Genomic DNA, 20795 nt, shown 5'->3' with positions numbered 1-20795 from the left:
CTTGTTACAGGACCAAGTACAGAAGAGGACGTTCTTAGTGGACTGGTGTATTCTGTGGACTAATTGTCGGTGAGGGATGTTATAAAGTGCAAATGTGTTTAAATCAGATTCCCATCTCTTTCTGGACCGATGCAAACCATGGCCTTGAATACATTCTGGAAATAATCTCCAAATTCTCCACCTCTGTGTCATTGTGGCGTCCAGATTGCATCTAAGAAAAGACCTTAAGGGAAGAAACCACACCTGCCAATTGAGGAGAAAGAGAGTCCTGTTGGGCAGATCATGCTTCCCCTTCAGCTGTTCAAAGGACATAAAAAGTAAATTCTCGTAGCTGTCTGCCTGATAAGAGACTCCTTTCTAGTGCCAAGTACCCAGTCAAAGGAATATTTTATTATTTATGCACCACCTGTGTTTGTACATAAATCTCCTTTGAGTGTTTAAACTACTCCAAGATATTTACACATAACTAAAATCATGTAGTAATTCAATAACTTAACATCATATTTGCCTTCTTTACTCCGAATATTAATCTTAAAACATCCATAAATAATAATAATAACATATTTTAATCGGAGTGCAATACACTTCTAGCTTCCAACCCCTGCCTATAAATGATAAAAGCACAGAAGGTTTGTAGAGTTGAGCCAAAGTGTGTGTTTCTCCGCTGACTCTTTTGCTGTGTGTTGTGGGTGTGTGTCTGGGAGGGGACAAGCTGAGGAGCACCGATGACTTGTGACTGTGTGGGAAAACAAGGGAGGAGCATTCAGTGTGAACCTGAATGTTGTTGCTGCGGCAGGAAGACGCACGGGAGTCAAAGGGAGACGAGCCTCGTGTGCGCCCTCCGATCACTCGGCCCCCTTTCGCAGACTCTTCCACTGAGGAGTCGTCGCAGAGCTGAGCTTGCGTGGTCCCCTCCTCCAAACTTTGCTTCACCCCTCTCCGTGTCTGCTTCTCCACCTGGAATCTCGAAGCGGGCAGAAAGGAGGGAGAGCGCAGAGGATCAGCGGGAAGAATTATGTTTCCCTTCATGTGCCTGCTCCTTCTCACTCCACATGTGTTGCTCTCCTCGACGCGTAAGTACCAGACCCCAGCACTTCACTTTTTACCTCGTTCCTGGCGGGTCAGACCGCAGAAGATGGGAGGCGCAGGGTTATTCTGCAAACCAACAGAACGAGTTCGTGTTTGACATAAATGATTTAACTTCAGTAAAAATAGGACGGCTCTTCTGTTTAGAGACGTCACTCCACCTAGGATAATTAGAATGTACGAATGTGTGAATTAAGGAACCACAAAAACCTCTTTTTGGCAGGAAGCTCCTGTTAGACACTTTTGAACTGCAATATCAATATATTTCAAGATGTCAGCCAGTTGAGATATAAACATTGCCTATAAATGAGTGTGTTTGCCTCTACTCCAACAAACTAATATGAAACAACCAAAACAAAGTAGCTAGCTAATATCAAGAAATCCTAAAAAGGAGAAATTGCAAAATCTGTCATGCTGTAAAACATTAAATTTTACCCCAAAAGTGTGTTTATTTGGGAAAACTTAAATAACAAATATTGCATCAGTCTGCAGCAAACCTCCACTAAAATAAACCTGGGTGTCATCATTAGGTGTGACTATGGTGGATCAGACTGAGAAGGAGGCCTGTTAGACATGGTGCTGATGAAGCTGATGAGATAAATTGAAGTGTTTACTGGCGCTGCTGCATGAAGTAAATGTGAAGTCATCAGCGTGAGGAGATTTATGATCTAAAGGCTGAGAAATGATCCGCATATAAACTCATTACGTGCGGTGGAAGAAGAAAAAAAACAACAACAGCAGAAACACATGGAGCATGTTGTTTGTCATTCTCATAATTAACATTATGTTTAATGTGATTTCCTCTCACACAGGTCCAGAGATCAATCCTCAGTCTTTTCATCGCTCATAGATTTTCATGCCTTTAGCGGGTTTCTGTTTACAGTAGATGCTGCTCAATGCTCAGAGGCTGGAGAAAGGAAAGTGTAGTGGCACATATGTTGGAGAGTTTATCTGCCGCCCACCTGCAGAAGGAGCTACTAAAACTCTCATATCTGTGAGAAGAAGGAGCCCAGTGGTGACACTGGAGCAGCAGACGGTCTCTCATGGGCATCAATCATAAGGGGCAAACTTCAGGCCTCGGAGGGGTCGCGGTTTGGAAAAGCTTTCAAGGATTTTACCGACAAACCGGGGTGACCTTTCTGAGTGATCCTACCGAGGCCCCATAAATCCACTTCATTACTGGGTCATAAATATGTGCTGGGCTGCTGCTCTGTTGTGGTGCAGTGCTGCTGCTCCTGCTGCTGCTGCTGCTCTCCCACTTATGTGCACATTGAGGTTTGACTAATGATTTCTCGTTAGAAATGTTGCAATTTCACCTCGGGCTCTTTTTCAACTGAAACAAATCAAAGCACTCGCAGTGCAACAGCTGCCAGGGAATAATGTATGCTCTCACTGAGGAAAGTCTAATGAGTGAAAGTTAAAGGATGAAACTAAAAAAAAAAAAAAAAAAAAAAAAAATGCACTGTGGTTATGTTTGGAAACAACAGTAGCAGGATTACTGTATTTTTCAGCCCTGGGGAATTCAGCGTATTTCTAAAATGACAGCAGATTTCCTCATACTGTCAACACTTTTATTGATTCAATTAGCACTGAGTTGGTGTTAGACATAAATGTGACAATTTGCAGCTTCTTCATTATTATCATTATTATTGATCATTTTTTATATTTGTTCTGGAAAAAACAAATACTTTAAGAACTTTATCAATACTTATTGCTAGTAGAATTAAAATAAAGCATGCCATGAAAAGGAGTACAGACGTATTAACAGAGGAAGTACTTCTTTTATTTGATGTTGGATTAAGTGCTTTTCCTGTATGTGTGTCCATCACCCAGATCTAGCAGAGGTCTCCCCTCAGGATCCCGTTCTGCGTATCGGCTCCAGTCTGACCGCCACATGCATGCTGCGTCCCGAGCTCGGCCTCCACGCCAGCACTTTGTACTGGACGCTGAACGGGATGCGTCTGTCCAGTAGCACCTACAGACTGGAGTCCTCCGACGTCCTGAGCGTCACCCTCCACAACCTTAATGGCTCCCGGCAGCAGACCGGAGACAACCTGGTGTGTCATGGAGCAGATGGAGGCCTCCTGGCTGGTTCCTGTCTCTACGTGGGCAGTAAGTGGAATCGACTGCACATTGTCCTGTGCAGTGGCTATAAATCTCTGCCAGCAGTTTATTTATTTATTTTTTTTGATATACAGAAATAAATCTTTTAGAGATTTATTTTAATTTCTACAACCTGTGTAGTGTGTAGTACTGTCAAACGATTCAAATATTTAATCAGATTAATCGCAGAGTGGCTGTGGATTAACTTTGATTAATTACGATTAATTATCATTCATTTTAATCTATATTAATCGTATTTCATTTTGCATAAACAAACAGACTCAAGAAAAAAGGAAATATATACGCACTTAACCTTCTACAGTTTCAACAAAACAACTTAACAGCTGTGTCTTTTTTTTTATACAAACATTTCTCCACATTAATGTGGCTCTGTTCCTCCTCTTTAAGACAAACTAACTTGTTGTCGTTGTCCGGGAGGAGAGCTTCTTATTTACTATTGTGTATTAGTAAACATTTTTTTTTCCAACTTTCTTTTTTTTTTAAATTTATTGTGTGCACTATCCTTTGCTGATTTGCTTTGCTGCTGCTGCAACTCTGCAACACATAAAGGATTATCTTATCTTATCTTAAAAAATAAATAAATAAATAAAATAAATAGCCTAAATGGTAAGAGTTCACACTCCTGAACTAATACTTAGTTGAAGCACCCTTTGATCAGCACTCTGGCTGTTTGGATAAGAGTCTATCAGCCTGGCACATCTTGACTTGGGAATATCTCTCCACTCCTCTTTACAAAATCGCTCCATATCTGTCAGATTGTTAAGGCATCTCATGTCCTCGGGTCCGCCCACAGATTTTCTTTGGGATTGGGCTCTGGGCTCTGGCTGGGCTGTTCCAAAACATTATTTATTTCACTGCTGAAGCCATTCTGTGGTTGTTGTTGTTTTTCATTTTCATGCTGAAAGGTGAATCACCACATTTGATGACTATGCACATATGCATGCACAAGTAATATAAAGAGACTGTGAGCGTGCCAATAAAATCAAAGAAAAGCTTATTAGTGCTTATTATCTAAATGTAACTATGTCAGTTTATTGTAGATATTCATCATTAAGTCTCGGTGATTCCAGTCAACACAGTTTAATGTAAATGAGGAAGTACAATAGATGTTCACAGGTTTCTTGTACTAACATAACGTGTGAGCTTCTTCTGAAAAACATTTTCACGTGGGTGTTGATCTGTTCACGAGGCTTTGGTGGAAAATGTGCACAGCCTAATAAAAGCCGCACAGACAGTTTACGGTACGATTGTTCTTTTGATCTTCCCTCCCTCATTGTCTACGCTGTGTTTTGCCTCGCATGAACAGATGCGAAATGATGAGTATGTTTTCTCTTTTTTGAATAATCAGAATTGACGTGCCACAGTTGCATTTAGGTGAACACTTGTATCTTCCTCTGTTTGTTTCTTTAAACATTGTTTTTCGTTTTTTGTTTTTTCCTCCAGTGCCTCCTGAAAAGCCAGTCAATTTAACATGTTGGTCCCGCAACACGAAGGACCTGAGCTGCAAGTGGCGGGTGGGTGGGCCGGGTGAGATCCACATCCAAACCAAATACACCCTCAAGTACAAATTGAGGTGAGCGCCCCCAGACCTGCTGCAGCTCACAGGTGATCACCGCGCCCGGCATCCCTCAGGTAGACTGGCAACGGAAAAAGCACGAGTTTAATTTCCCTAATTGTGTTTGTGTCCAGGTGGCACGGGAGAGAGAAGGAGTGTGAAAATTACAGCGCAGCGAAGCAGCAGCACTCCTGCTACATCCCCCGCAACGTCGCCCTCTTCACCCCCTATGAGATCTGGGTGGAGGCGACCAATCAGCTTGGCTCAGCCACCTCTGATGTCATCACCCTGGACATCCTTGATGTGGGTGAGTTGTCTGAAGATGCTCTCGTTGTGACTCCGGGAGGTTAGGCAGCACCTTTTTGTTGTTTATTGGCCCGTACGTCTCCTGCATATGGCTAACACACTTCTCTGGGGGAGAGGGGATTTGTTTTTATGGTTCCCTCCATCCAACTGTAACATTGTGTGTTCAGGAGGCTGCTCTCTGAGATAAGCTGTATTGTTGTAAAACTTAACCCGCACGGCAGATGCCTCTCAGCTGAGGCTTCACAGGCTCCTCGTCTTTAGGTAATGACGTACGCTCCACGGCAGGTATGCCATTTCCCCATCATTTCACGTCCTCCAGTGAAACCCTCATTTTAAAGGCAGTGTAACGGAGCATCCTCTCTCCCCCCATTAATCTCCATTGCCTACCGAGGACAGATAACTTGGAGGCTGTGCGTTGGCTGTGCGTTGGAGGAGGAGAGATGCCATATGCGCGATGCAGTTAGCTGCCACGGTAACGGCAACAATGAGCTCTGAGAGTGTTATTTGTCCTGGCGTAGTTCTCCTCTTTGCCTTGAACTGAGCAAATAAAATACGGCAGCTGAGTAAAGCGGCAGCGAGGGATGTCTCAAGCAGGAGATCACAAACAGGAAGGAATTTTACAAGATATTTAATAAGTTCCTTCCTTTCCTTTATCTTTCTCTTTGCCTTTGCCTCTTTCAGAACACTTTGCTACAAAGCACTTCACTGCTGTAGGTAAATGTTTTGTTTAATCCTCACTGAGGGTACGACATACTCTCACAGGAAGGACAGGCTGAGATGAACCAAAGACCAAGTGTGTTGTGACTGACTGGTCAGGAGACAGACCCACCAAACTAACCCCAAACCGAGGTGTTTATTAGTGAAATGCCTAAATCCTCCACTGGCTCCTTATTATAATGGTTAGTTAGGAACACGTATACTTGTAGGATGAGCATGTTGTGGAGGTCTTCTGCAAAATAGTTCACTTTTTTTGTAAGTTTTGGAGGATGTTTTTTCTTTTAAACGATAGCACCAATTTGCAACGCACATAATCAGACGAGTGATTAGAGCTGACTGGTCGCACAGCAGCATGTACAGTAAAATGGACACTACGGCACAGCAAGCAGGAACAGGTCTGCCTTGGTTTTTGAATGAAATGTCTCTCCGGCAAAAATAGACGGTGCTTAAACCTCAAGGATAAATTAGTAGGAGGCTGAAAAGGAGGATGGAAATTACAGAAATTAAGGAAATTACAGAAATTATCTTCATGGAATTAGTTAGCGAGCATTACTGTATGTGAGTGTTTTCGTAGTTCCCTTCCATGCTGTTGAAGCACACCAGACTAAAGTATTTGATTGAACTGTTTTAAAACGTTACTGGTTAAAGTCAAGTCTTGAGTATGGGAAGTGGATACACTTCCCCTCCTTTTATTTCTGTCTCTACTTGGCCGACCTAAAGCAGATCGGTTGTTCCATATGCGCTCAGCTCTGTACAAGTTTTCTTCCTGTTAAGCGTCTTTAGGCAGTTTGAATCCTGACCACTGGCTCTATATATCTAAAGCATACAGTATGTCCATGTTTGTCAAACTTTACTTTATTATTTACTGTCTTGGTAATGGAGCTGATCCTTTTAGGTTGTTATAAATAATAAATAATTGATCATGTTGAGTAAACTCTTACCTGCATAATAGGAACTGTGTAAGAGAATCACACTTTGCCTTCTTTTCTTTCAATATTTGGAAATAGCTCCTCAATTTAAGTGATGAAAACGTTAAGATTTTAAAGAATGGGTCTGTTCTGACTTATCAAAGTTTGGACTTTATATTATATAATTTGCTGGAAAACTGTGTGATTAGATGCCTGTCTGTCGTCTGTGTGTGAACACTCTCTTTAGCTGCTACTTAGCCCTCCAGTTTCGTCGCTTTGTGTCTTGGACATCTGCTGCATACAAATGTTTTCTTTTTTAATCCTTGTCCTTGTCCGTGCAGTGACCACAGACCCTCCTGCCAACGTGCAGGTGAGTCGTGTGGGCGACCTCGAGGACCAGCTGACGGTCCGCTGGGCCAGCCCCCCCGAGCTCAAGGACATCCTGTTCAAGGCCAAATATCAGATACGCTACAGACTGGAGGGCAGCGCCGACTGGAAGGTTGTCCACACGTCCTGACACGAGCATGCAAACCTGCCCACTTTCCCTGTAGTTATGACACAGTGGTGGCTGCTGCTGCAAAAGTGTTAGAGCTGCAGCACGGACGGGAGCATTAAATGATGAACATACACATACACGCCACATCTCAAACCTCTTGCCTCCTCCTTCACTGTAAAACAAATGTTTCTCTTGCATGCAAGCCTTGACTGCCGCTAGCACTTTCTAGTATGTAAATTTTGAGATCCGTGTTTGATCCAAAACTGCAGAAGGGGAGAAACTGTTACACTTTCAAACTGTTTCTTTGATGTTTTTTTTTAGCCAAAGCTTCTTATTATTTCTCTGCTGTGTGTGAACATAGAGCAAGTCTTTGAAATCTCCATTGAATGAGAGGATTAAGCAAATAATATTTAATACATGTGAGGCCACTAACGGCCAGGCTATTTTCCAGATGAAAGCAGAACAAAGTTAGAAAAAAAAGTGATTATGAAACATCATTTTAATCTGTGTTTCAAACATATTTAGATGGAATTGTGCAAAAGTTCAAGGCACTAAAAATCAAGTAGATGACTTTACACAAGTGCCGCAAAAGTAAAAGACCCAAATCCAATCATTACTTGCCTCTAAAGTGGCTCCAGGTCTCCTCTGTGCACTGGTACACAGCATTTCAAAGTAATTTGCAGGATGTTCAAGCATCTCGCAGAATTTGTCACAGCTCTTTTGTGGATTTAGTGTCTTCTGTCTTCTGTTTCTTGATGTAATCCCAGACAGACTCGTGATGTTGAGATCAGAGCTCTGTGGCGGTGGGTTTAGGGATGCCGTCATGCTGCAGAACGAATTTGATTCCTATGAGACGCCTCACTGATGATAAAGTGTAACGGACAACAATCTAGAGCGCTGGAGTGTCTCAACCTTTTTTTTTTTTTTTTTTAACCATGCTGTATAAAATTTAATCCAATTTGAAGAATAAAGATGCAACAAACATTTCTATTCAGTTGGTGACAAGGTGCTTTTTGAGACCGACACTCTACTAACTCTACTCTTCCTGGTATTGTTCCCTCTCTCAGGTGGTGGACGACATTGGTAATCTGACGTCGTGTCGGCTGGCAGGCCTGCAGCCAGGGACTGTCTACTTTGTCCAGGTTAGGTGCAACCCAGTGGGGATCTTTGGCTCCAGGAAGCCTGGGATTTGGAGTGACTGGAGCCACCCGACTGCAGCCTCCACACCCAGCAGTGGTATGTACCATAGAGAAAACAAGACCAAAAATAAAAACAAAACGACAAATTAAACATTTCTAAATGAAACTCAGTCGTCTTTGTTTGACTTTTTGAAGACAATTTTTAATAAAACACAGATTAGACAACATGGTATTTGTGTTTTCTGGTCAGCGGGGACAAAAGCCAGCGAATGTTTAAAACTGAACTGTCTCATGGTTTAATGGCCTTTAAGTGCTTCCCAAACATCTGTGGTGCCCACAAATCTTGACCATTCCTTCCTCTCTAATAATCAACCTTTCGTTGCCAGTTAAAGCCAGAATAACAACGTCCTTATCCCTGATTTAACATCCTGAACATGAGATCCAAACCGCATGTGACCCAGAGGAAACCAAACATCAATAGGCTGGGTACCTTGATAGAGATCTCGGAGCAGAGGATTATAAGCAATGGCAAAGAGCCGCGGGGACGTTTGATAGATTTCTGTCGTCGGCTTCAAAGATTGATCAAGTTAAAAAGCTGGTCGTCTGTCCGTGGCACACACAGGGCCTATAAAGCTTGAGTGGAAGCAGGTTTGGGAGCAGATAATGAGTTACATAGGTTATGTGGTATTTACTCCCCAGAGTAAAGGAGGAAGTCGTTGCCGGGCTCTGTTGTTCACCATGAAGAATTGATTGTGGCAGGAAGTCAAATGACATACCACATGTCACCTTCAGAAACATTCAGAATATTCCTCAAATCATTTTTTTTTTAATTCTGCACCCGAACATTTTGGTCATGTTTTAAAAACTATTTTTGAATCAAGTGAAAATGTTGAACAATTGCATTTTATTATTTAGCATCTCTGTTCGCAGATCCATACTACGCACATTATATCTATCGATCTATCGGTCTATCTCTGATTGGTCAGTTCCAAAATGCAAAATTAATACAACACCTTGGTGCAGGATGAGTGAATTCACATTTAAAAAAAAAAATATATATATATTATTAAATTCTAAGATACCAGAAAATAAATTAAATTTTAATGTTTAAATACTCTTCAGGATCATAAATTTATCAGAAGTGGAGTGAAAGTCATGTGGGAGGGAGTTTTAGAGAATACATGCATTGGTTTAGATGCATCACATAACAGAAATCCACTTAATGTAAAGACAATTTTAAAAAGTGCCAGTAAAAGAGAAGCGTGTGAGTCCCTCACCTCCGTGCTGACACGTAACCTGGTAAGCACTCTGTGCGTAATCCATACACCTTGCACCAACACTTGTCCTCACTATAACCTTGATGCTGTTCTCTCATCCTCCCTCCTGCATTCTCTCTCACCTCGATGCCTCTTCCTTTTGCCTCTCCCTCCCTCCCTCCCTCCCTCCCCCCTCTCCTCTCGTCTCCCAGAGCGGCTGCAGAGCGGCTCATGTGATCCTAAGCCCGGTGAGCAGAACTCCACCCTGCGGCGGGAACTCAAGCAGTTCTTCGGCTGGGTCCGCAAGCATGCCTACGGCTGCAGCGGCATGTCAATCAAACTGTACGACCAGTGGAGGGTGTGGCTACAGAAATCGCAGAAAACACGCAACCAGGTAGGTAAGCACAATCCCTCTCCTCCGGCTCTCTCCGCTTTTTTTTTTTTAATTCTTTCTTCTGAGCTGCCCTCACAAACACAGACACAACATCAATGTCCTGAAGTGAATTTCTGACCCTGTCTGTGTTATGCCATATGTTCAGCATTTCTACAAACAGAAAAAGGAAAGATTTCTCAAGGAACAGACTCTGTGAAGTTTCAGTCTGTTCTCTGTGATCAGGTAAAATGTGCGGTTTAGATTTACAGGCCCAGAAGTGGGAGCATGAAAGTAGATGTGCTCTCAGTTGAGCACTCTGATTTTATTGCATATTTTAATGAGTGGACTTGTGATCTTCAGCTGATGGCCACAACAAAGAGAAATGAGCATGCAAATGTAATTAACAGCCCGCCGTAATGTGTTCCTTTTGTGTTTTGTTTTCTCGTGGCAAGAGGATCCCCTTTCACAGAAATAACTCGGGCCAAATGGCACGCTAGGCCTCGGGAACTTCTGTTTATGTGACTTTGTGAGGAGTTCAGGCCCTCCAGCCACATCCTCCGCTGCCGAGTCCTTGAACTCACAGAAAAGATTCGGCCTACCTGACTCAATTAGCTCAGCAGTCTCCGGATATTTTTGTGCTTTATAGGGCATCGGCTGTCTCCTGAAAAATGTCTTTGTTCACAAAGTGTGACAGATTCCCATTGATTACCTTGAGAGAAAAGTAGCAGGGCTATGCACGGAGAATGAGAAAGAGGTGATGCAATGAGGGAAAAAGTGGCGGGTGGACGGAGCAATTGTGCCAATAACATGCTCTTTTCTTGGTGATTTGTCCGAGCAAGAACCATCTGCTTTTGTCTTTTCAGATTCTACAGGACAATAATTCATAGCGCAGCCTCACAGAGCCGCTATGGCGTTTCATTCAAGATCAGCAACAAGAAACACTGACAGATAACTGGCCCAGAGGGTCCCAGCTGTGAGAGGTCCAAGTCCTCGCCGGAGGAACACTGCAGCGTTTGGTCATACGAGCTTGAGTTTAAAGGGCCCGGGTGGGAGATAACTCAAGTGAGACAATGCAGCCTTTTTCTGCCGTTTCCACAGTTCAGATCTGTTGAATAGATCTGTTTGCAATAACAAAAAAATATGTAGGCCCTAAATGAATATTTAATCTGAAAGAAATATTTAATCTGGTTTATCGTAATCTCCGTTACTACAATACTATGAGCAAACGTTTGAGGAAAAAACTAAAGTAATTCGTGCCGAATAGGCAGATTAAAATCAGTATTCAGACAACAATAAGCCAGCTGTGTTACGGTGTTGTTCACAAGCTCGGTGGTTAAATTCGGATATTCCAAAACTGCAGAAACGAGGCTTCATTATCAAAACATACAAATTGTCCTCTTGTGTCCAGATTTTTTGCTTATATTTTTGTATCTGCATATTTAAGGCAATGTCTAACTTATGTACTATACTGTGTATATTGTATAATAGTTGGTTAGTAGTTAAGAGCATAACTTGTCTTGTCAAGTGTCTTTATTATTTAAAAAATACAATTCATCAAGTAAACAAAGATAGCTGGATACGCTTGTTAGAATTATTTCTAACACTTACTGAGCATTTTATTTACATACTTAATCACATTACAAACATTTTGGTTGCTGAGCCATGCATTAACACAAACTCATGACACAAAGAGCCCGAATGTAAAGAGCCCCCTGGGGCGGAATAAGACTGCAGCAGTGAGCAGGGTGGAGCCAGAGGGGGATCAATAAGCGCAAGAGTCGAAGATGGAAGTTGCAGCAGAGCAGAGTCGACCTGTCAGCGCTGCTGATGTGAGCGGGCGGGTTCAGGCCTTCGGGGAGTCAGCCGTCAATCACACTCCTCTGAATCATACTTAAAGTCCTGCATGATCTCACTCAAAGCTTCTTTGTTCTTGATGATCCTGGACAAGGAGAGAGCACCAGCACATTTATTTGTGTTGCATTACGGAACTGTAAATAAGGGAATTCAATTCCAGCTGTAACCAAAACTGTCTAATAAATCCATTAATTGAAGCACTGAACAGTTCTGCTGCCAAAAGCAGGTTGATACTGACTAAGTCAATGAATGAGTCAGCAGGGAGCTAACGCAGTAAACCGGGCGGGTGGTAATAGCCGCTCTTACTCGTGCTTGATCTCCTGAATCGTTTCTTGACAGCCTTCGTCCTCCGGGTGATCCTGGGCCCGTTGCCTGGCCAGCTGCAGCTTGGCTGTCTGTTGAGAGGGCACATCACATAAGATTTATGCAAACCACTCATCAGCAGCGGATAGAAGAGAGACAAAGGAGGAACTTCAGGATAATAGGAGCTTTATAACGTTACTGGAAGAAAGGGAGTTGAGTTAATATTATAGAGGAATATAAAACTTCAAACAAAAGAGCAAAGCATCACTTCTGAACGCCAGCTGCACAAAATGTGGGAAGAACAGACGCAGTTAAATCTGAACACCAGTCTGACTATTGGCTGTGATGAGAGTCCCAGACAGACAGCAGCTCTCAGGACTTAAAAGAGAAGCACTGGGGGAAAAAAAAAAACACTAGCATCAGTGAATGATTTAAATTGAACTGAATTAGTGTTTGCTGCCCCAGCCTGCAGCCCAGATATTTCCCATCAGAAGCCCTGTGCACAGTCTTCCTCCACTAGTGGTGTGTAACATTTATAATTTACTGCCAGCACAAAAATAATTGCTGAATCTGCTTTAAAGAACAATAATGAAATAAGTTTTCATAAGAAGTCTGCCTCCTTGCGGTGAAACAATGGAACTGCATCAGACATTAAGGGCTAAAAAAGCTCATAGAAGTTTGAAACAAGTTTTGGCAGGTAAGAAGAATGAAATAGTTATAAAGATAAACATTTTTATTTACTTATTTTATAAAAAAAAAATATAAAGATTCTGAAAGGGAATTTATCAATTAAATAACAATGTATAAATGAAGAGAGTGACAAAAGTTTGTAAATTTTGATTAATTTGTTTAGTGTGTATCTTTTTTCAGTTATTTATAATTTCTTGCATTCCAATAAACCATTAACATATTAAAAATTAACTAACAAATAAATATTTGCAGATATTTTTGCCGTTTCTCTACAGATAATTATGTGTATTTCTTATTAGATATGCAGGACAACCTGTGAGTAGATGACTTATGAAGTTCACTGTCCCACTTCTGGATTTTACCTACCAGGTCAAGTTTCTCCTTCTCTTTGCTCTGCAGCTTTTCAATGTGCTCAGAAAGGTCTGGTCTGTCGAACTCATTGCGCAGCTTGCCCTTGATCTCGAGCACTTCTTTGGAGATGCCGCAGAAGGCCTGTGTTATCTCATGGACCAGCTGTCTGTAGTGGTCGAAGTCATAGTGAGGCCCTGTCCTCAAATAGGCCTCGTGTCCCCTGGAAGACATTCAGCGTCTAAATCAATAATAACTACAACAGAAAACCTCATTGTGCACTCAATGCTGTCATCTCTGGAGATGTGAATATGGGATGATTACATCCAAACTTACTCTTCAAAGAGGCGATATGTCTCCACCCGCTCCGACTGCAGATGATAAAACCTCTGGATCAGGCTTTTAAAGTCTGTGGGGACCTGGAGGAAGGAAACACATTGGAAAGATCACAAAACATGAAAGAGTTAACTTTTTGTATTAACAGGAATTAGATGCCCAATAACCACATTGGAGAACTGGTATAATAATAACAGTAGTGGTAACAAAAATAATACTAATAATGTCTTCATACGTATTATAAATGTAAATTTAATAGTATAATTTTACTATTATTTTCTAACAACTTGTGTTTTTTTTCATAAACATGGTTAAATTAAACGATTTTAAATACAATGTTATAGATCTACCTCGAGTTTAGTAAGGTGTCTGTGGTTTAGTTAGTATTTATTAAGAGACAACAAAATAAATAAAGGAGCGTTTGAACGCCTCACGAGCCAAGTCACTATTAGCTTGGATTAGCTTAGCACATGTGTAAGTATTAGCGTTCCGGCTCGGAGATGTTAAACTGTGGTACAAACTCTTCTCACCATGTTAGCCTGCTAGAAAACAATGTGTCCACGGTTTATAATGGCAGCATGTTTTTATTTCATAAACACAAAACCTCGTCTTCTTCGTCTATGTGAATCAGCACCCTCCGAGCTCCAGAACCCGGAAATAATGAAACCACGTGGTTGTAGCTGGTAGGCTTTCAAAATAAAAGTACTTATGAACTATTAGACTGCAACTTCTGTTTCCTTTATATTCGAAACAAAGACTGTCTTACATTAAAAATACTTTAACGTAGACATACGATTATCACGTTTGTTTGAACACGAGGTTTGAACTAAACAGGTTTTAGTGTTTCATTGGTATTTATGTCTATGTGATGATCTCAAACCTTTCTTGGGCGTTTTATTGTTGATAATGAATAATTTTACTGTTAAAAACACGATGCAGGTCAGTTCAACAACTGTTTTGACAAATGAGTGTAGTCTGAAAAAATAGAGACAAGACTACTGATACATGCCAACTATTGTTATTTTGCAATTGTGCATGCTTATAACTCTCTACTATATTAAATGCTACACCATGTTTATTTTTGTTTTGACACACAATGTAAGGAAGAGTATACGGTCTAATGAATTCAGTCCACAACGTGACATCAAAGTGAATAGATCATTTCAACATGTTCTGTGCAACAAAGGTGAGAGATGAAAAAACATCGGCCTATGTATTATAGATCGAAACATGCTGGTATGCACAGTAGCATGCACAGTATGTAAAAAAAGAAAAAAAAAAGAAAAACAATTATTTTGAAATGCCAGATTGCCTCTGGCAGCTGATCACCAGTAACCAATAAAATCATTCCTACAAATGTGATTATTAATGTTTTAAAATCAACTTATTAATTTAACAGTAACGGGAGATGTTGTACAAGCATCGTATCAGCTAAATAGTTAAAAAAAAAATCTGTGTTGAGCTGTGAGATCTAAACCTGTTGCATCTTATCTTGGAGCCCTTTTTATACTTACACTGAATCAGGCTGCCTCTCATCCTCTGGCAGCTGTGTCTGCTCGGTGTTTATGGGATTAGAAAGCATTATTCCAATATGGAGGAAAGGGGTCGTAAAGCTACTACTGTGCAGACGCGGGCACTCCTACGCCTCGAGTCTCCCTCTGCCGTTCATTGGTCCATTCAGCATCTTCAGCACCACGGAGGCTGAACAGCGACACACGGCCGTGCAGCTTTCATCAAATGAGGATGCCGCGAGGCGTACGCTGCACTACATGGTTACTATGACACTGTTTATCTGATTTTTTTATTTTCATTTTTCATTTTTTTTGTAACCCTGATGTTATTATTTGATCATTCTATAACACGTGATTGCTGCAGGGATAATTGTAGCTTATTGTCTCCATCGGCTTCATCGGGAACATCCCGTCCGTGTCTCTGCGAAAAGAAGCTGCTTCTCCCATCACAGATGCTCGGATTCACGGCTGTCGCTTGTTTCACCGGCTTTCCCTCCCGTCGAGTCGAGAGACATGACGGACTCTAACGCCGCCGCTCCGCTTCCAGGCAGCAGCAGCATCTCATGCACGGTGCCGCATCAACAAGCGCCTTCGCCGCCGCCCGACCACCGAGTCCCCCCGGCGTCCACCCGGTGTCCCCCGGTCCCCTGACGCCTCTTGTGACATGAGAGCTCGGGGCAGAAAGGCGAGGATCAAAGGTTACGGGCAGGGGATCAAGCAGGAGCGAAGATCCTCGAGGAGAGGGGACCCGGAAACTGGCCGCCTGCACTGCTTGAGTGGAGAGGATACAAACATACCTGCATCAAAAATTCATGTGACACTTTATTAATCCCTTGTTGCTTGCAGCCTGCTGGGAGGTCGGAGCACGGGGGTCAGCCACGGAGTAGCGTCCCTGCCTGGAGCTGGTGGATAAATCAGCAGGTGAACCTGGATCCAGGTCACACTGGACGACCTCCTCTGATCCCACTGGAGCCTTCTTGTGATTCTGATTTCGGGCCTTCAGCGTGGTAGCAGCCACCTCTGCCTTACACTCTCATCTGATGCACGGCCTCGTAGTGTTGATACTGGTCGAGTCCCGGTCAGCTGTGCTCTACCCGAGGCCCGTCAGGCTCACTTGGCTGCTCCTGACCATCACCTTCACCTGCACAGCCATGGGCTGCATCCAGAGCATAGCCTGCAACAAGTCGCGCATCAAACGGGAGAACATCGTGGTGTACGACCTGTCCGCCACCATAGACCACTGTCCGACTGTCATTGAGGAGAACTCGCCCATAGTGCTTCGATACAAGACGCCCTACTTCAAAGCCTCTGCGCGCATTGTGATGCCCCCCATTCCGCGCAACGAGACATGGGTGGTGGGCTGGATCCAGGCGTGCACCCAGATGGAATTTTACAACACTTACGGAGACATCGGCATGTGAGTTCACACCTCTGCCACACCTGGGTGAACCCCTATTCAACCCATGCGATGTGTGATGTCAGACTCAAGAGGTGCATGCGTGACGGTGTGCGTGGGGCTTGCATGCATGCTTACACGCTCTGTAGCCATCACAACGCGCTCCTGCTTGTGCACCACACTGAGTTGCACAGAGGAGCATTTGTGCACGCAGCAGGTTAACTGTGCTTGTCAGCCTCCTTCATTCAAACGCCCACCGACAGATTCTGTTCCTGTGACTCTGGCACCTAAATAGAAAAGCTGCTATTAGAGGAGCTAAACAACAGTTGCTGCTCTAGCACTCAAATTGTGCCCACGGAGGACATGTCCTCCCCCACACCCCCACGACTCACACACACACACTCACTCACAGGCATATGTGAGGGGGTGTTTAATCCCGCTGGGCTGAGGGTGGGTGGGTGTGAGATGATGGGCTTTAGGTCAGGGTGTCATCAGGCTGGTCACAACAAATGCATGGAAGGGGGGGTCGTCAGACGACAAAACTGTTGGGTACAACAAAGAGATGATGATAATCTACTGACACAGTGATCCAACAGATTTACAGAAGTGTCTACTGTTGTTACAGTGCAGGTTCGAGTCTACATAAGAACTGTACAACAGCGTGTTCACCAATCTAAAAGTTATTAACAACATTTAAGTTTTATATTTGTGAAATATCCAGCATTAGTGTTTCTTGACAGTAAGGAAAAGATCAAATACAACCAGCTATATGAGTGGTTCACAGTTACCCTCCCTGTTTCTGGTCTCACATGTTGTGTCTCCCTCCAGGTCAAGCTGGGAGCTGCCTCAGCTGAGAGAAGGCCTGGTGAGGGCCATCAGCGACTCAGACGGCGTGAGCTACCCCTGGTATGGGAACACGACAGAGACCGTCACCATAGTTGGCCCTACTTCCAAGCCGTCCCGCTTCATTGTCAGCATGAATGACAATTTTTACCCCAGCGTAACCTGGGCTGTGCCGGTCAGTGAATCGAACACGCCCTTACTGACTAACATCAAAAGGGACCAGAGTTTCACCACCTGGCTGGTGGCGCTCAACACCACATCCAGGGAGAAGATCCTGCTCCACACCATCAAGTGGAGGATGAGGGTCGACATCACAGTGGATCCATCCCTGCCCCTGGGTTCGAGGGCCAGGCTGGTGGGCCGACTGCACCAGGACCAGCCGCGGGTGCTGACCCGCATGGAGCCCATCCCTCCCAACGCCATGGGGAGGCCCAATGCCAACGATGCACAGGTTCTGATGTGGAGGCCGAGGAGAGGCCCTCCGCTCGTTGTCATACCTCCCAAGTAGACGTCGCAGGCATTTGAGAGGCCATTTCTTGGAAAAAAAAAAAAATCATATCATATCGGGCCACTTCTGCAGTGAAACAAGATGAACCAGATGAAGGACAAAAGCAGACGAATGGAGATCTATCAGCAGGCTTGTATTAACTGTTGATGGCACAAATCAGAATCTGAGGGGACGACTGCCTTAATTCCCCACCGCTGCCTTTGACTATTCAGAAAGTACGTTGGTCTCTACTCCATCGCTGATGAGCTGTGCAGGCCTTCACTCCAACTCGGCACATGAGAACAAAACTTTGTCTGACGTAAAAAAAAAAAAAAAAAAGAAAATACCATCAGTGCTGGGATGCAATGCAAACAAGGACTGTAGCTACTCAGGCCCAGACAGGAGTGATCCAGCCTAAACAAATACAGACAGTTTCAAAAGGTTTTCCAGCCTTAATGATGACATCTTCATGGCCTGCTCTGTACTGTACACTGATGTACTGTGTAAGAGTTTAACCATGGAGAGGTGTTAGCGTTCAGGTCCGCGGAGGACGACGCCACTGATGGTGTGAGGCTGTGCGGGTGTGCAGGCATGTGTGTATGTGTTTGTGGATGTGTATTTTCTATAGGCTGAGTCCAGGCTTGCTGCTGTGTCACACCAGACTGCCTCACTCACAAAGGGGCCTCATGTGATACATTGTAGGGTCGTTTTTAAAGATTGTGAACATACATGCATCCTCAAAGGTACTTTGCTTTCGACATATCACGGGAAGTGTAGAAACAACACCTTGGACTGAGTCATACACACAGACATAAACGAAGTCCCGCAGTAGCGGGATTTCTCTTTTCTTTTTTTTTTTCCAACCTCAAATGGCCAGTTCATGTGAGCTGCAGAGATTCTCTCCCCCCCCCCACCTTCTGAAAGCCAGAGATGCCTGTGTGGTTGATGATGTCTTCGACAATAGAACATGATTCTGTCTTTCCAAAGCCCCCCCCCCGCATCTAATCAGATTTGTGAGAGGAAGAGGTTGCTTTATGTTACGGCACATAAACTCAAGTCTGCCATCGATGGCTGCAACCTTCAATATGTTGTTTACAACTCTGTCCTGAGACGCTAGTAAAAGAAAACATCCTTTATGTGAGAGGTAAAGGATCATTTAACCCAAATTAACAGAACATACGCCAATCAGCCACAACATTAAAACCGCCTGCCTAGTGTTGTGTAGGTCTCCCTCGTGCCTCGAAAACAGTTGTGGCTCATCAGAGAATGGACATGTGTCTTCTGAGGGTGTCCTGTGGTGTCTGGTAACAGGATGTTGTTAGTGGGGGGCCTTTGGGTCCTATGTGTTGAGGGGAGGGGCCTCTGTGGATCATCCAACAGATACCTTATCAGTTTGGGATCTAGTGAATTTGGAGGCCAGGTCAATGCCTTGTGCTCTTCTTTGTGTTTTCTGAGTGGTTTCTAAAAATGTGTGTGTGTCTGGGTCAGGCTGCATCCTGCAGAGGTGCTATGAGGTACATGTCAGGTACAAGTAACACTCACATGAATATCACGTCCAAAAGATTTATTTACTATAACCACTGTCGGTGGTTTTAATCTTGTGGCTGATTGGTGTATCTAGTCATGCATATTTTATTTCTCTAGATTTGAAATATCCGTCAGTGGACAAAATTGCTACTTCAAAAATGAAGATGAATGAAATTTCTTTAGTGATCACAGCTTTGTAGATCCACATTTTTAACAAAACAAAGCAGAATGTTATTTGAGCTTAATGTCAAACCGCCAACATCCTCACTGCAGCAATGCCAATATGTATGTAGCAGGTATACTTCCAGGTTTATCATGTATGCTAGCACGCTAACATTTGTTAATTACAGCAGGCGCCTGATGAGATCCACTCAATCAATACTAGACAAATTATGACAACTTACCTGATCACCAAAGTTATTCCAATTCATCTTCAGCATGTGTGTGTTTGTAACCAAATTGACTGACAATCTATTGGACAGTTGCTGAGACATTTCCCTAAAAAACAAACAAATGTCACCCTCTCTGGGGCACTAGAGGAAACCCCCCTCTTTAAAGATTAACGTAGTATTTGGTTCACATCGACATCAAGTCTCTTGTGCCATTATGACTTTTTATAAATTGTGTATTAATGAAGATTCAAGACCGAAAAGGGAAGTTGATTTTGACAAAAATGTTGCTTATTGTTTTCCTGGCAGGTCTGTTGTGTGTATATCTGTTTTTAGTGGGCCAGTTAAAAAAAAAAAAAAAAGACACTCATGAACTGCTGAGCTGGTCCAGATGAGACAGAGATGAAGAGAGATGGAGGATGTAACCACATTATCTTACCCATGCTGCTCATTACTCTTGGTGCAAACCGAACGAGCCTTCACACACACGCGCGCGCACACACACACATTTACGCACCTCACGACACCAGAGCCATGATCACCAGGGAGGACTGTTCTGCCTGTGTGCTGCGAGCCCTGACACACTCTGAACATACAGAAATGACGGATAGTTTAACAACTTGCCTATTGTAGCCATGACACAGAAGCAGTTTGAAAACTCACACCGACAATCAAGGGAAACACCTCGGGCAGCATCTGGAGAATTAAGTTGGTGATCTTTATCAGAACACCCAAGGCTTTTATAGCGTGAAGTAAAAGTGCAAACTTTTTTTTTCTTTCTTTTCCCACAAGATTAATGTTAATGAAAACACATTTATACTTGACCAGGAGGTCGCACAGTCTGTCGCCTGTGCGGATCAGGGCCTCAAGTGTCTTTTAACAGCTGTGCCTGTGGACTCGAGGGCAGAGCGATACACGGCCCCTCGCAAAGGAGCTGTCAGTCCCTGCTGGTTCTGCTGACTGACTTGAGTCTGACGATTGTTTAAAAATGACTGGGTAATGGTGTTTTACAGTGTTACAATAAGGAGGACATGACAGTTACAGTCCTATCTCTCAGACTGTCTGGCTTTTGCATGCAGTGTTTTTAAACCCATTAAAACAAATGCCAAAAATATCCAAAGAGAGCGAGAATTTCTTCATGTTATAGGATT

The 20795-nt window shown here is 43.3% G+C and overlaps 3 protein-coding genes across 4 annotated transcripts; 2 read left to right on the top strand and 1 right to left on the bottom strand.

Annotated features, from left to right (window-relative positions):
• Positions 1 to 767: 767 nt before the first annotated feature.
• On the top strand, positions 768 to 11471 carry crlf1b (cytokine receptor-like factor 1b). 2 transcript variants are annotated; one of them, XM_047588150.1, is made up of 8 exons: positions 768 to 1073; positions 2920 to 3198; positions 4654 to 4783; positions 4900 to 5072; positions 7038 to 7195; positions 8260 to 8428; positions 9800 to 9981; positions 10824 to 11471. In XM_047588150.1, exons 1-8 carry the CDS (start codon positions 1016 to 1018, stop codon positions 10845 to 10847), a joined length of 1173 nt encoding a protein of 390 aa, XP_047444106.1. In that variant the 5' UTR covers positions 768 to 1015; the 3' UTR covers positions 10848 to 11471. The 2 variants fall into 2 exon arrangements, with proteins under 2 accessions (XP_047444106.1, XP_047444107.1); XM_047588151.1 differs by having other exon boundaries at positions 9800 to 9985.
• Position 11472: 1 nt separating this feature from the next.
• Positions 11473 to 14158, bottom strand: rex1bd (required for excision 1-B domain containing). Its single transcript, XM_047588153.1, has 5 exons — positions 14022 to 14158; positions 13492 to 13574; positions 13174 to 13378; positions 12121 to 12209; positions 11473 to 11899 (listed from the first exon to the last, which is right to left on the bottom strand). Exons 1-5 carry the CDS (start codon positions 14022 to 14024, stop codon positions 11827 to 11829), a joined length of 453 nt encoding a protein of 150 aa, XP_047444109.1. The 5' UTR covers positions 14025 to 14158; the 3' UTR covers positions 11473 to 11826.
• Positions 14159 to 14944: 786 nt separating this feature from the next.
• fam78bb (family with sequence similarity 78 member Bb) lies at positions 14945 to 19028 on the top strand. Its single transcript, XM_047588152.1, has 2 exons — positions 14945 to 16419; positions 17227 to 19028. The coding sequence occupies exons 1-2, from the start codon at positions 16043 to 16045 to the stop codon at positions 17747 to 17749; spliced, it is 900 nt and encodes a 299-aa protein (XP_047444108.1). The 5' UTR covers positions 14945 to 16042; the 3' UTR covers positions 17750 to 19028.
• The last annotated feature ends 1767 nt before the right edge of the window (positions 19029 to 20795 follow it).

This window comes from Mugil cephalus, chromosome 6 (assembly GCF_022458985.1).
Source record: "Mugil cephalus isolate CIBA_MC_2020 chromosome 6, CIBA_Mcephalus_1.1, whole genome shotgun sequence".
In the NCBI taxonomy this organism is placed as follows: domain Eukaryota; kingdom Metazoa; phylum Chordata; class Actinopteri; order Mugiliformes; family Mugilidae; genus Mugil; species Mugil cephalus.
This window is presented reverse-complemented; position numbering and strand designations above follow the sequence as displayed.